This window comes from Aedes albopictus, unplaced genomic scaffold, assembly GCF_035046485.1.
Source record: "Aedes albopictus strain Foshan unplaced genomic scaffold, AalbF5 HiC_scaffold_552, whole genome shotgun sequence".
Lineage (NCBI taxonomy): Eukaryota > Metazoa > Arthropoda > Insecta > Diptera > Culicidae > Aedes > Aedes albopictus.
This window is the reverse complement of record NW_026917368.1, coordinates 8981-25000: the sequence shown is the minus strand read 5'-3', so window position 1 is coordinate 25000 and position 16020 is coordinate 8981. Positions and strand designations below refer to the sequence as shown.

Genomic DNA, 16020 nt, shown 5'->3' with positions numbered 1-16020 from the left:
CAGATCTTTAACGTAGGGCAAATTATCCAGTAACGCCGCGAATATAAGATCTCAACGCATCACCTGTTGAAGTTTGAATGCAGCTAAACATTAGCTTTTTGAAATATTTTTTAATTCGTCAATTTAAATTTTCTGGTGTCTTCGCCGCAGATTAAATAAATATACATTATTCTATATAGAAAATTCTCTATCGGGATTTAACATTTTGTGCGTCTCCAAACCTGCAAAAAATCTTTGTGAGCGGGCCGTCTATCTGGAATTCATTCAGATACATTTCCTAAGAAATATTATATTCATTCAGTAAATTTCTTCAGAAATTCCTCCTCAATTTTCACAATCTTCAAAAAAAAAAAATAATTAATTGTATCATATTATCATCATAAGTGATTCCTTCAACGGATAGGTTCAGAAATTCCATCAAAAAATCTTTCAGCAATTCCTGCATGAAATTTTTCAGAAATTCATCCCAAACTTCCGTCAGATATTCCTCTGGACATTTATACAAAGATTTTTCCAGGGATTCCTTGAGGAAATCATGGAGAAATTCCCCCACAAATTCTTCCCAACAAATTTCTTAGAAAATTTTCAAAAAAAAATCCTTAATGAAATCCTCAATAATTTTCTCGAAATTTGCTCATCTGATTTTGGGAAATTCCCAAAGGAATTATTTCACGAATATTTTTCAAAATTCTCCATCGGTTTATTTGGTTATTTTAGTCAGGGAATTTTTCAAAAAAATCCTCAATGCATTTCTTTAGAAATTCCCACTGTAATTTGTTCAGAAATTATCCGCTTTCAGGATTTTTTCGGAAATAAGTGTGAAGATTGTTTTAGAATTTCCATGGACTCTTTCAGACGTTCTTCTATACATTATTCCAGAGTGTCCCTTTAAAACCCTCCCATAGATTTATTTAGAAATACCTATAGCAATAATCCACTCATTTATTTTTGCAAGATTTTTTTTTTCAGAAAACCTTTGTTGGAATGGATTTATTTATCAATCCCAGAAGTCCCTTTAGAGAAAACCTTCAAGTGCTTTTTGTCAAAATCTTCCCCAGAACCGTTCAGAAGTTCCTCTAGTAATTCCTCGCACTCCGCTTTCAAATTGAAGCCTTATGTACTATCAACTGTTTATCGCTACTCAACTACCAACGTATTTGAATAATGGTCTGCAAGAGCTGCTCGACTGCCGCTATTGCTGCAGAAGTAGACATCGTATTTGAAAGGTTTTGTACCAACACTTACCACGTCAAATGTGTTGATCTGTCGATCGATGAAAAGAAATGCTGTTTAGTGAATCCCTACATTTTGTGGATTTGTTCAGACTGCAGCAGTTTCTTACGCGAGATATTCGTTATAGTAATGAGATGAAAAGCGAATTCCTAAAAACGTACCCAGCGACAACATTCTTCTCAAGATTCTCGTTATGAGAACCGCTCGGCTTCAAGTAACGTGAGTGACGACATCGTCGAAGTGAGACTATATATTAAGAGGGTCATCAAAACTCCAGCTGAGCGAGCTCTCCCAGCTCTCCAACCCTCGCTTTTGTGAATTCAGTTTATCCGACGTTGATCAACCGATAGCACTTTCTTCATCTTCTTCACCGTTAGAACTTTTAATGATCGCTGATTGTTTTTTTTTTTTGCTGTTATTATTGATAGATGGATGGATGTGGTGTCTCTGTGGTTATTTATATTATATTGAAAATGTGTCAGTTTTTCTGCTTGTGTAATCCATAGGTTAAGATTCAATTAGATCTCAAATGATTCGTTGAATAACTAAATTAAAAAAAAAAAACCTTCCATAACTTCTCTAGAAGTTCTTCTGAAAACTTCTGCAAAAATGCAAAGGTTCCTACAGGCGTTCTTTTACGATTTTTCGTTGACAAAATTATAAAGTAATGCCTTAACATTTTTCCAGGGGTTCCTTCAGCAATTTTTCCAGAACAATACATGATGAGGTATCATACAAAAAGTGTGACACAGGGGAAAGGGGGGGTTGAAAAAGGTCGATTTTACCGTGAAATAATTCGTGTGTGTATTATCCCTTGGAGTTTCTCTAGAAATTCAATTCATATAAAGATTTTTATATTATTTCATTTTCATTTATTTAGTTCAGCATTCAATTCATGATAACACTGAATCAACAATTTGCCGCCATAATAGGGTAAAGCTTCACTTCGTCTACGGCGCTAATTTTCGTCATATGGAATTTAAAACGGTTTGAAAATCCTTGAAAGTTATAATACAAACGTTTCTTTTAAGTATTCCTCACTTAGGTTCTGTGCAGAAAGTGTTACGATTTATGGCATTTCACTTCGAAAAATGTTATGAATCATAAAGAAATTGTAATGATTTAACTTTCACGCATTTACTTTCCACATTTTCCTACCTTGCATGTATGACGAATGGAATTTCCATCAGCTCAACTAACCGGCGAAGTTGTGGTTCAGCCACCAACATCCCACACTACATTCAACTTTCTAAAAACATTTTACATGAAACAATTAGAATAAAAACGAATTTAACTTTTGTTGTTGTTAGAATTTCATCAAAATGTTCGGAACTTCTGTAAATTAATAACAATTAAAACTCTACTAGATTTTCTTCGGCGAACTATTTATCGTTGAATCCGTGATGCCAAACATGCGATGTAAATAGAAAACAGACTTTGAGTGTACAGAGATATTTATTGAACTACATACTACTGTTTATATTAATGATGTTTTATAATGATGAACTATGTACTTATTAATGTGCAATAACATCTACAACATTTTAATGATTTTTTTGTAATTGCATTGCGTTTTCCCCTACTTTTCACTCGCGGTTTCATTGATAAAACGGCCTACTTTTCTTCACTAAAACAAAAGTGCCAAAAAGCACTACTTTTCGGCACTCTTAAGAGTGCTGAAAAGTAGCACTTTTCGGCACCTTTGCCAGAACCCACTTTTCGAGAACTTTCACGGTTAACATAGACACAGCTACTGCATCTATATCCTCTGAGCAGCTCCAATCCGAATTAGGACTTTTCAGGTTCTGATTAGGACCGGATTAGATCGGCGTAGAAACAGCAGCTGAAACTACTTTTGCTCTTGCCCTTGCTGCGGTATGACGACGACGGGAGTATGCAAATTTCTGACACCTGCCCTATCATAGCCTACCTGATCGAACAAAAGCACCACGCTGACGCGTATGAATGAGTGGCACGTGGTTGCTCTTGATACATGTTCATGTAGAAAAGATTATATTGATTGGGTATTTTTTGCAATTACAAAAAACTTTGTATGCAACTCGTTGCAAAACTCAATTTTTTCAGCACTCGTCGTATTTATCCAACTCGGCAAGCCTCGTTGGATAAATGTACGACTCGTGCTGAAAAAATCCTCTTTTTGCAACTTGTTGCATAAATAACTATTACATAATTTTTATTGAATCGGTAAGCCAGTATCGAAAAATATTATCAAAAATTATTCAAACAAACATGGCAACACTGTTTGTGTATGTACACGCTGTCTTTGTGTTTGGTTTGCTATTCGTCAAGCACTTCTTAAAAGGGCCTGTTTCGAGTCAGCTTGTTATTTTTATTCACGGGGCCTATCGCGTTTCTCATACAAAACAAAAAATGGATTTTTAGAATTGAATATTTTCCCACTTTTGGATAGTCCCTTTTTGGATCAAGGTGCTTGACAAACATAAATGTCAAGCAACCAAAACAAACATTCAGAATCGTTTCTTCTCTGTTGGCCGCGTAACAATTTCGAGGTAAGTTTTTCTTATAAAATTCATCAAATTATATCTAAATTCGTTGTTTATTTTATAGTTTGGAGAAATGGAAGGCGACCAGCCATTAAATTTGTGTATGCGGGCTCCAGGTGAGTGAAATATGCATTCAAAAAGTGAAATTGTTTTCATGCGAATGCCGAGACATGCAAGCAAAACATCGAAAACAGCCGACTCCTCACGGGAAGAACCAACCGCAGCAGCGTCGTTCTGGCTCCCACCAGATTCCGACCGTGTTGCGCTATTACAATTCCAGTCGAGAGCCGGAATTTGGCGCGACCGAAACTCGACCCTTCCCCAAATCCACGGCGCACCACCTCCGAAGTCAGGTCTGACGCACGGACCGGGTCGACAACTGCACAGCAGGGTCACAAAACTAGTAGAAACCTAAACGGCACCGCCACGGCCAGCTCCGCCCACAGGGATTCAACCACCATCGGCACTCCGCTCTCACGCCTCGGCATCGGCATAAACCCGATTCCACGGTATATATTAGACACTCCTGCGGGGGTGGTCGCGGGTACCGACTTTTGTCAAATCCCATAAAAACCCAATCTGGTTCAGTCAGGGCGTTAACAGTGAACACCCAAAATACTCTAATGCAATGTTTTATTTTATTTTGCCTCCTGCGGGGGTGGTCGCGGGCAAGGTAAGTAAAAGGAAGGTAATCCAATATGTCAGATGTCACCATTAGCCTGGTACACGGTTTATATGGGAAAATACAAAAAATGGAAAAACTCAAACTCCTGTATACTTTTTGAGTTTCACTTTGGTCCCATATCAACTGTGCAAAATTTCAGATCGATCGGAAAAACTATATTTTAGCGCCGGCCATTCTTAGTTTTTCATACGATTTACTATGGGGAAATTTTACTTCTGCAAAGAAAAATCGCTAGGAGTCACCCCTAGATCCCTAAAAATAAGTCGATGAATGATTTCTGTAGAAAACTTCACGAGGAATCAGACCTCAGAAGACTGCAAACCGATGCGACGTTCGTGGAAAAAGTTATTAAGCTTCCCCCGATTGATAAAATGACGAGATTTTATTATTTATTGTTATTCCTTACATGTTAAACAGCGTTGGCATGCCATTCGGTTTTTAGTCAATAACTTTTTCCACAGGCCTTAGATCGCTTTGCGGTCTTCGGAGGGTTGATTCCTCGTAAAATTTCCAACAGAAATCATTCATCGATTTATATTTAGGGGTTAAGGGGCAACCTGTGGCGATTTTTCTTTGAAAAAGTGATTTTCCCCATAGTAAATCGTATGAAAACCTAAAATGGCTGGCGCTAAAATATAGTTTCTCCGATCGAGCTGAAATTTTGCACAGTTGCTATGGGACCAAAATGGAACTCAAAAAGTGTACAGGAGTAAAATGTCTTTTGGTGTCCCACACTAGTCACCATCCGCCATATTGGAAAACCTAACGACAGTTGGCAAGTTTGTGTTTATTTTTTTTCCACTAGTGAGATAACAAACAAAAACTTTTAGCCCTAGCAACGTAGCAACCCCACAGAAACCATGCACGCTTAACTTTCTCAGCACTAAAATCGGACAAACTCCACGACACTCATCGAGTGTTTCCTACTTACACGGATTGCAAATTAGCTCGTACACCCACTTAAGCAAATATTTTGCAATATTTTCGGCATTGCAATCTCTTTTGGTTAAGAAATAACCATTGTATTCATAATTAACAAAAATGCGGGGGCACGAGCAAATTTAAAACCTGGGGGAATATTACTCATTTTATGAGTGCCATGGAAATATGTCAACATTGGTTATCCGTGTTGAGAATGTTGTTGCCGATGCGGCGCAGCAACGCTTCTGTAGCGTTCTGCAGCATACACAAACTGGCCGGCAGTCATCTCCATCCCCCCGCAGTGTGCCGCACTCCCCGCATCCACTTACTGCTTATACGCTAACACCTTCCTTATAAACATCTTGGTCGCGGGTACCGACTTTTGTCAAATCCCATATAAACCCAATCTGGTTTAGTCAGGGCGTTAACAGTGAACACCCAAAAAATCATAAAAAATACTTTGAGAGTCGAAGATTTTTCGACCTAAAGAAACATTCTGATTGCTATTTTATTGATCTTTATTTTTCTAGGAAAAACATGGATCAAACTGTCTTTGAAACGCCACCAAGATCTGAGCCTTCGAGTTCCCGAGTCGGTGAGCTTGGCAAGCTCCAATGTGACTGAAAAGCAAATAAGGCTTTGGTTCAACAAAGTTTACAGTTACCTACTTGACAACAATATGGCGGAAATACTCAACGATCCATCTCGAGTTCTCAACGGCGACGAATCCGGCTTCAGCTTGAATCCCGTGCCTAAAAAAGTAATTGGGTCGACCGGAAATAAAAACGTGTCATTCGTAGAAACGACAAGCAGCAAGATGAATGTAACTGTTATGTTCAATTTTGCGGCGGACGGAAGCGTGATTCCTCCTGACATCATTCTGCCAGGAAAGCGCCTTAGTCGAGAAATACTCCAGTCGGTTCCAGCCGATTGGGGGTTGGGAACCTCAGACAACGGTTTGATGGATACAAACAACTTTGTCAAGTACATAAGAAGCGTACTGTATCCAACACTAAAGAAGAAAGGAACCAAATTCCCTGTCATCTACTTCGTCGATGGTCACAAATCGCATACAGCTTTAGAAGCTGCGGATGAGTGCAATAAGCTGGGAATAATTTTGATCGCCCTGTTCCCTAACGCCACTCGAATCCTTCAACCGGCGGACGTTGCAATTTTCGGGCCACTCAAATCGCGCTGGGTCGATTTTGTTGATGCTTGGCGTGAAGGGCATGAAAACGAGGAACTGACTACGGCTACATTTGGGCCACTGTTGAAAAAAGCTATGGACGCGTACTTCAAGGAAAAGACTATAATTAACGGATTTGCAGCTTGTGGCCTGTTTCCATTCAACCAGGATGCTGTTGACTATTCCAAATGCTTGGCAGGATGCTCGGAGAACGCACTGAGTGATGGCATTATAGAAACCGAAGGTTCACTTGACCCTGTGATGAACAGTTCATACTCAGGTGAAGGAGCTGGGACATTCAGCCAAGATCAAGATGATGATCTCAGATCTGCTATCGATCCGGAAGAATTCCCATCAGTGGACGACATTGACACAGATCTTCCCCAATACAAAAATAAAACTGTCTGCATACCGCAGTATGTTTTGGAAAAAGCGTTGGCCATGCTGGGGCCAGCAAAACTCACGTACTTAACCGAAAATGAAGATAAATTATCCCATGATGATAAAACATTGTCGTATATACTACCCGTCATAAGTACGGACTCACAAAAAGTATTGCAACAATACTGCATCACCCTGACTCACCTCGATATCTCTTAAACCAGAACACCTACTAAAATGCCGCCTCCAGAAAAGTTGTTGCTTTTGATCTTCTGAATAACTTTCCTGAAGACAGCATCTTTGTAAGTCCTCTGGTTTTGGAGATATCGAGGTGAGTCAGGGTGATGCAGTATTGTTGCAATACTTTTTGTGAGTCCGTACTTATGACGGGTAGTGTATCTACAAAAATATTTTGACTTTCGACTCAGGAGATGGTATAATTGATGCTGTTCCGGTGAATACTGGCGGTGCTACGCAAGCTTGTGATTTTCCCACCACAGTCGATCCTGAGATGGACGGTGACCCATGCGGCGAGAATGCCCGTGAATTCTCAAATAATGGTAATGTTAAAGTGTTTGATTTTAATCTTGAGCAAAAGATAATTTTAAAAATTTCTATTGACAGATGATTACTCGGACAACGCCAGCCAATCTCGTTTGAAGGAGTTCCTGGCTATCCCAGAAGCCCCGAAGCGCGAGAAGAAGCATCGAAATTATAAGCAACAATCGTATGCCATGCTGACTGCCGGAGAAAGACTGCAGGAGCTACGTAATCGCGAGAGAATGAAGGAAGAAACTGAAGAAATGCGCAAAGAGAAAGCAGAAGAACGATTAAAGAAGAAATATGAAGCCGAGGAAGAGAAGAAAGTCAAACAACAGCGCATTCAGGAACGTAAAATCAAACGAGAAGTAGAAAAGGTGGAACTGAATGAAATGAGGCATAAAAGAGCAGAGGAAAAGCTACAGAAACAAGAGCTTAAACGCAAACAAAAAGCAGAAATGGAAGAGAAAAAGAAAATCAAAATGCAAAAAAAAACAAAACCGGAATCGAAAAAACTACGTCAGCCTCTAGCGTCGCTCTTGGTGGATGAAAATGGATCTGGTGAATTATTTGTTGATGAACCTGAGGAAGCTGTCAGCTTTTTCGATATTTCGGAGGAGGTCGAACTCAACGCTGTGCTTGGCTTGGATTTCCAGTGAGCAGCTCTAACCGGAGCGCCAAAGAAGAATGTAACTCTTTGACTAAAGTGGTAATATTACATACAGAGAATAATGTTTATACAGAAATAAAATACATAAAAACAGTAAAAATGGTAATACGTAATCCAAAATAAACAAGTCAAGTGTTTCAATTAGCTTGTTTAATGCTTCATTGATAAATCACAACAATGGGGTCAGTAAAGTGTCTGTATAGCAGTTAGTCTTGTTCTCCCTCGAGTGATCGCGCTGTTGTATTTTATACAACATGTTGAAACGGTGGCCAACCACCATTGGCGTAGTCACGTGCTTAGCATTGGCATAGCTAGCTTTTTCTTTTTTCTTACGCACTCTCCTAAACAAACACGAGAAAGAGAAGGATGAAAGAGGGGGCACAGGCCCCCTCTTGCATCCCGGTCTTTCTTGTGTTTGTTTAGGAGAGTGCGTAAGAAAAAAGAAAAAGCTAGCTATGCCAATGCCATGCACGTGACCAACGGAAGGTTAAGGCCGGACGGGACGGTGGTTGAACCGTCCGCCATTGCTCTGTTGTTAGTAAGATGCAAATCTCAAATTAAATCCTGTGATATCAGAGACAAACAGACATCTTAAGCTGGACAAGTATTTACAGTTGATGGATATTTTGATTCCAAATTTCACCAACAGGCGGTGCAAGTAAGCAAACAAATTTTGTTTTTCATATATATCAGGAAAATTTGCAAAAAAAATGCAACTAGCGCCGCCTAGCTGCAGAGACTCGAACCAAACGATAATTATTCTGAAAGCCCTTGATCTATCAAACAATTTTGCCGAAGACATCATCTTTCTAAAGAATCAGAATGCTGAGATATGTGAAATGTAAAATGTACGCTCTCTAGCGCCACCTAGCGGTGAAATCACGCATCATACGACCCATATACTGAAAGCCCCTGACCAGCTGAACAACTTTGCCGAAGAAACCAACTCTCTAAGTAATCAGGATCCTGAGACATATGGGATGGAAATTTTGTCAGTGTCGCATCTGCTTGTCTAAGATATCACATAAATCACAGACAAATAGATGTGACACTAACGAAATTTCAATTTCATATATCTCATGATCCTGATTACTTAGAGAGTTGGTGTCTTCGACAAAGTTGTTTGACTGGTGAAGGACTAACCGATAATAAGGCTTAAGATTCACAATTCCACCGCTAGGCGGCGCTATAGAGCAAACAAATTTTAAATTTCGCATATCTCAGCATCCTGATTTTGTACAAAGATGGTGTTTTCGGAAATATTGTTTGGTGGATCAAGGGCTTTCAGAATAATTACCATTTGGTTCAAGTTTCTGCAGCTAGGCGGCGCTAGTTGTAATTTTTTGCAAATTTTCCTGATATATATGAAAAACAAAATTTGCTAGCTCCTTAGCACCGCCTAGCGGTGGAATTTTGAATCTTAAGCCTTATTATCGGTTAGTCCTTAACCAGCCAAACAACTTTGCCGAAGACACCAACTCCTCTAAGTAATCAGGATTATGAGATATATGAGATTGCCGGGGCCCGTGGCGTAGTTGGTCACACGTTCGCTTCATATGCGAATGGTCATGGGTTTGATTCCCAGCCCCGGCACATGCAATTTTTCGACAGTTGCTCTTCACCGAGAGCGGCTGACACTGGCCCTCTTCTGAGCCCCATGGCTCAAACGGACCCGTATACCTGGACATCGACGAACTGCTACTCATAATGGACCCCCAATCGGACTGGAAAGGAACAACGGCCACCTACCATCCTTGTGCTCATCATTCTACCATGTAAAAGTAGAAAAGTGAAAGCAGCAGAGGCAACCAGTTCGATAAAGTATAATAGAATACATCAAGGCTCTGTACAATACTGTGTAGGTACAGCTGTCAATTGAAATCGCTCACGTAGTGCCCTAGTGGACAATAGAGCTGTAAATTAGGTTAAGTGATTAAGAATAAAAAGGAGATATATGAGATTGAATTTTCGTTAGCGTCACATCCATTTGTCTGTGTTTTATTTGATATCTTAGACAATCAGATGCAACACTGATAAAAATTCCATCCATCTCAGCATCCTGATTACTTTGAGAGTTGGTTTCTTAAGAATCTTAAATTTTTTTAATGAATTGTTATTTTTATGAAGTTTACCTAAAATCCTCAAATTTTGAATGCTAGTGAATACTAATAGTTCTCAGTTATTTAGCTATAAGTGGTACAATTTTGGGCTTGATTGGTGAACTCTACACAAAGTTAGAGCGTTTCTAGTAAAACACTTCTGATTTTACTGTCATTTATTCTGTAACTAGTGCCACCCCGTGGCAGAATTTTACAATAAACTTCCCACCACATGTAAGCCCTTGACCTACCAAACAACTTTGCCGAAGAAACCATCTTTGTAAGTAAGCAGGATCCTGAGATATAAAGTTGTAAAATTAGCATTCTTATTAGGCCGTCTAGTAGCAAGTTCTTGAAAGGAATGGCCCATCAACTGTAAGCCCTTGGATTACCAAAAAAACTGTGCCTATGAAACCATCTAGGTAAGTACTTCCCAAGGAACAATTCAAAGTCATAAATAAGCATGCATGTTGAACTATTGCTGGTTTATAACATTCGTAGCTGAACAAAACCAAATGCTGAATAATAAGCTGAAATGATGCTATTTACATTGTAAATAAGAGAAATGCAACATTTGGTACGTATGTGAACAGCAATTTAATTATAAGCTTAACAAACGTCAGCAAGTTTTGCTTGTTCGATTTGCCGTTACTAGCTTTAATATAAGCTGAAGAAGAACTTTTTTCTTCGCTTTAAAAAGCTTATGTTCCACAGTTTCCGAAAGCTGATTATTGTGGTCTACATAAGTTGAACAAATGCTTTTGATGTTTAATTCTTCAGCTATTGTGGGAACGTTCAATAATGGTTTAACAGTAAGCTGTATAAATGGATTTATGGTTTATTTGTTCGATTATAACTTTTCGATTGAACAACAGATCAAAGTGATTATAATAGAGCAGTACTGGAACGATCCTCATTATTAAATATGTATTGATGTTTGTTGCACACCAATGCGAAATATTCGAAACATTTGCTAATTTTCGTAGCAATTTCAAAGTTGTAGTCATCTTCACAACTTTTTTTAAATAAATATTTACAACTTTTCATAAATTTGAATATTGATTGATCTTTCACAACTTCGTGAAGATGTTTCACTCTCAGCGAGCAACTTGCCAATTCCAGGATGGCGTAGTCGGTAAGGCATGCGACAGGTGATTGGGATATCACGAGTTCAAATCCCATGTTGAGAAATTTTTAGAAAAGCTTGTGTGTTATAAATGCGTTTAGATGCGACAAATAAACATGATTGAACTACAGTCCGGGTTCGCTGGTTGGGTCACGACTGCGCCCCGATTAGCGAATCGTGTTCGTTCGTTGGGGCAACTGACAACTGATCAAAATGCTCTAGACACACGCAAGTGACGAGAAATACGTCACGGAACACTCACATACTTGCGCAATCGTTCTGTATACAGGAGCTGTGATGCGACGGCGGTCAGACATCAAACTCGTTTTGACATCTATTTTGACATTGACAGTGCTTTTTAGTTGGGTTTTGCCCCAACCAGTGAACATTCAACCATCGAGGCAGCCCATCTTATGAGCTCTCAACGAACGAATCGTCATTGTATAATTGCACCTCGCACTTCAATTTGTTTTTGTTTTCGCAGCAGGTTATTATAGCTGAATACAAGTTTAATATGAGGCTCCTTTAACACAGATTACTTCCTACTGTAAAGCCTGTATCGCGCTTGCATAAAAGATAGCTGAATAACTTCTCCACTTTTGTTTGAACAACGCCTGATTACAAGCTGTGATGAAATAATGTTAAACTGTAGACGTGATCCGGCCCGGTTGAATCAACCCAATAATTTGGTTGGGTACGAAAAAACTGAAATCTAGGCGAACAAACTGGATTTCCAAAAAACATTAAGCTGAGAAGCAGGCTTTACACCAGTTGGGACGTTACACCATAGAGAAGGAAAATAAAATGTTGTTTATTTATTTCAACAACATTTTGAAAATAAAAAAATATTATTTCTGTTAATTGGATACGCCCCGCGTGAAACACGATCATGTTGTAGAAGCGCACTGCCTGGATGACAGTTCTTTTTGTAAACAAGTTCACAAAGACATACACATGAATCTTTCGTTTTTTGCGTGATTTTGGTTGTAGACGAAGAAATTCAACTCAGGACAATAATTAGACCTGGTGTGACGAAATAAGGAATTGCAATGCATTTATTTGAGTGCTTTTTTTAAGATAATTGTGTCCAGTTTAGCCTCGGATAGTAATTGTGAGAAAAAGAAAACATGTTAAGGAACACGTTACAGGTAAATTGTGTTTGAAACAATTACAGAATAGTCTTACAGAGTGCATACTAAACCGAGCAGTGCTTGTCAAGACGAAAAATAGATCGATACCCTACTCGATTTGCAGCTGCAGCTCTCCAACGTCGGTCGCTCCCAACGCTCGCCAGATCACTCTCCACCTGGTCCGCCCATCGTGCTCTCGGCGCTCCACGCCTTCTTGTACCAACCGGATGGTTAGCAAACACCAACTTTGCAGGGTTGTTGCCTGGCATTCTTGCAGCATGCCCGGCCCACCAGCTTTAGCCAATTTCAGGATGTTGGATTCACCGTAAAGTGCAGCGAGCTCGTGATTCATCCTTCTCCGCCACACACCGTTCTCCTGCACGCCACCGAAGATCGTCCTTAGCACGCGTCGCTCGGAAACTCCGAGTGCTTGCAGGTCCTCCTCGAGCATCGTCCACACCCTTAAACGAAAGTACACAGCGAATGAGTAATTTGCGAAAAGACAAAGGATTTTTCACTCATATTTGCGTACGACTGGATCAGCACAAAAAATGTGCTGATCCGGTATTACACAAATTTGTGTAAAATTTCACACAAGTTTGCATGAAATCTTTTGTCTTTTCGATCGCTGCGTGAAAGTTACTCCTTGCTCTGTGTACATCGATCTTTCCGTGCATGTCTCGTATCCGTAGAGATACAGTGTCGGACAAAATAATAAGACCATCAGCCATTTTTCATACAAAATGGCTAAGTTTGACGATCTGATGCTCGGTTTCTAGTGAACCGATTTGGCTGAAATTTTGACAGCCGCCATGGAGTTACGTGAATTTTGATTTGTATTTAATTGATTGAGTTCTGTTCACTACATCAAAAGTTACAGATATACGAAACGACAAAATAATAGGACCACTTTCAGATTACCATCACCAAAGGATATTTGAGAGTATCTGATACTTGATGATTGATAAACACGTACTAAAATTAAGGATGCCATTTAAACTTGGGGACATTTTTATTGAATTGGCAACAAATAACCATCATAAAAATCTGGTGTTAGAATTTTGTCGCACCGTATATCTGTAACTTTGGAAGTAGTGAACAGAACTCAATCAATTTAATACAAATCAAAATTCCCGTAATTCGAAGTCGGCTGTCAAAATTTCAGCCAAATCGGTTTACTAGAAACCGAGTACCATATCGTCAAACTTGGCCATTTTGTATGAAATAGGACCGCTGGTCTTATTGTTTTGTCCGACACTGTACATCTGACGATGTTCGTCAGATAATCGCTTTGAACGTGAGAAATACCACTACAAATTAAGCGTTCAGTAGCCATGTCGCAAGGGTTGGTTCCATGGCCCCACCCTTGGTAAACGCGACGCTGAGTAAGGCTTTAGAAATTTACTCCAGGCCTATGAAAATATTACCACGTCACCAGGACGTGGGACATTAACACGGCCTTCTTCAAATGTGTCAAAAACAAATTCTATATTATTTAAACTACCTACTCAAGTAGTGCGAAAATTCATTTTTTATAACCTTTCAAGATGATTAAGAAAGTTCTCTGTCGTTGTCAGGGAAACAAAGAAGCACAGGTCTTTTTAGTAAGAAGTGAGTAGCTTTGTTCCAAAACAATGATTTTCGATAAGAAGTGACAGCCTTTCAGTAAAACTTTCCTGTCCGGGAAAGGCAAAAATCACACGCATCGATGCAACCAAACCAATCGACAAAACTTGTTTGCGCTAGCCAAAGTGGAATGATGAAACAGACCTCTGCTCTGCTCTGGTCAGGATTCACGATCTGCGACGACGTAAGAGTGGCCTCCGGCTTGGAAAGAGGTGCGTACGTGTTCGCGGATACACAAACAGGCCCGTCGATGTTCGTCGTCGTCGTCGTGATCGCTGCCACCGAGGAATTGTAGAAATACGTAACGCACTAATTATTCGAAATGAACCGAAAAGAAATATATGTATCAAAATCACGCCTCCGACAATGTGACGACGACGATGACGACTGCGACGACACGACGAACGGATTGGCTTGTGCTGCTAATCAATGAAAATGACGTTCGTGATCGTCGTCGCTTGGTGGAGTTGGTGGACCACCCGTCAGCGACCTCGTAACATTTGCTTAAAAAAAGTTCCAAAATTGGAACTCACCCGTGCCGCATTTGGGTAACGAGAAAGGCCTGCCTGCAGAGAAATAGACTAAAACAAAATGCAATCGGCATGGCATCGACATGAATGGGGCTCAGGCCCCGTGCAGCGCACTGCCAAACGGTCAACTGATAATCGTGTTACGAAAGTTTCGGACTCGTCTTCTGCTTATGAATTTTTACGTTGTTAATGAAATTGAAGTTTCTCTCGGTGGTGGCACGACTGACTGCTGGGAAACGGAACTGCTGCCGAAATTGCGAAGGCTCTGCTGGATGCTTATAGACAGTGCGATGACAGTGTCGTTCAGATGTTGAGCCGGTAGTGAACCGCAGCCAAAGCCAAGGAAAAGAAATTTCGTTGCTTGAAAAATGAATTATTAATGTTGGCCCGGGCAGTGATAAGAAGCCGCTGTCGCTGGCAGGCGAGGCAGGGATTCAATGGAATTACGTTGGAAACTGGGTCGGTTTTCGGAGCGATATAGCGACAGCGGCGTAAGGTTCCGAATTTACAAATTGCAAACCAGTGAGAGGCGAAGTGACCGGATTTATCACGTAATTGATGCACTCGCTGGAAATTAATTGTGGCGTAAATGCAGCGAACAGAAACATGTTGCGGTATGCGAAATTTAATTTGCAATTCAGTGGGCCATCATTTCAAATGATTTACGTATGTGGGTAACCAAGTAACAAATCCTCTGCCTTTTCGACGGAGTGAACGTATTTTTATTTATTATTGTTAAACTCTTCTCTTTTGAATTGCTAATATATATGCCTTCTCTCTCTCGTTGAACCAACATGTAGCCTCTGTGTCCTCAAAGGTTAAGGATGACCCTTGAGATTCTAATCTATTGAATTGATTTGCAGGAGATACCATCGACCTAGATAGCTGTGTAGTGTCGGTAGCTGTTAGTTCAATTGGCTAAGAATAGCACTACGGACCGCCTGTTCCAGTGGTAGGAGTCCACTAATCAGGTGACCCCTAATTCAAGGTGTTATGCGGCTTTATGTCTACCTTGCCAAGGAATGAATGGTTAGGGGGGCTTATAAAAACCTAATCGCAAAAGGAGCCTGTGGAGTACCAGGGCACCCTCCACAGTATTTGCACTTACTGTGCTAACCGGAGCGGTGGACCTTGTGTTTCTCCGAGACAATCAGCTGCCCTTCTTCAATCTCATACTTGAGGCTGAATGAGGGCGGGATAATGAAGATGTTATTAATTAGTTTAAATTTTCACCTATATGGTTTCGCATTATGCGTTTTACACAGTGTATTCTGTGCAACCTCGCCTTTGGCGCATTCAAATCAATACCGATTTGGCTTTTTTGTTGCTGTTCATTTTTGTGCTGTGGTTATCAAGAGTTTAATCTTA

The 16020-nt window shown here is 40.1% G+C and overlaps 1 protein-coding gene across 1 annotated transcript; it reads left to right on the top strand.

The window, feature by feature from the left end:
- The first annotated feature begins 7327 nt into the window (after positions 1 to 7327).
- Positions 7328 to 8130, top strand: LOC109399922 (uncharacterized). The gene is made up of 2 exons (XM_062843811.1): positions 7328 to 7491; positions 7556 to 8130. The coding sequence occupies exons 1-2, from the start codon at positions 7443 to 7445 to the stop codon at positions 8128 to 8130; spliced, it is 624 nt and encodes a 207-aa protein (XP_062699795.1). The 5' UTR covers positions 7328 to 7442.
- Positions 8131 to 16020: the final 7890 nt, after the last annotated feature.

What these genes read in the sequence shown, in the direction of transcription:
- LOC109399922 (XM_062843811.1), top strand. Translation starts at nt 7,443, where the DNA reads ATGGACGGTGACCCATGCGGCGAGAATGCCCGTGAATTCTCAAATAAT. An exon ending in CCGTGAATTCTCAAATAATG is followed by an intron (nt 7,492 to 7,555) that starts GTAATGTTAAAG and finishes TTCTATTGACAG; the next exon opens with ATGATTACTCGGACAACGCC.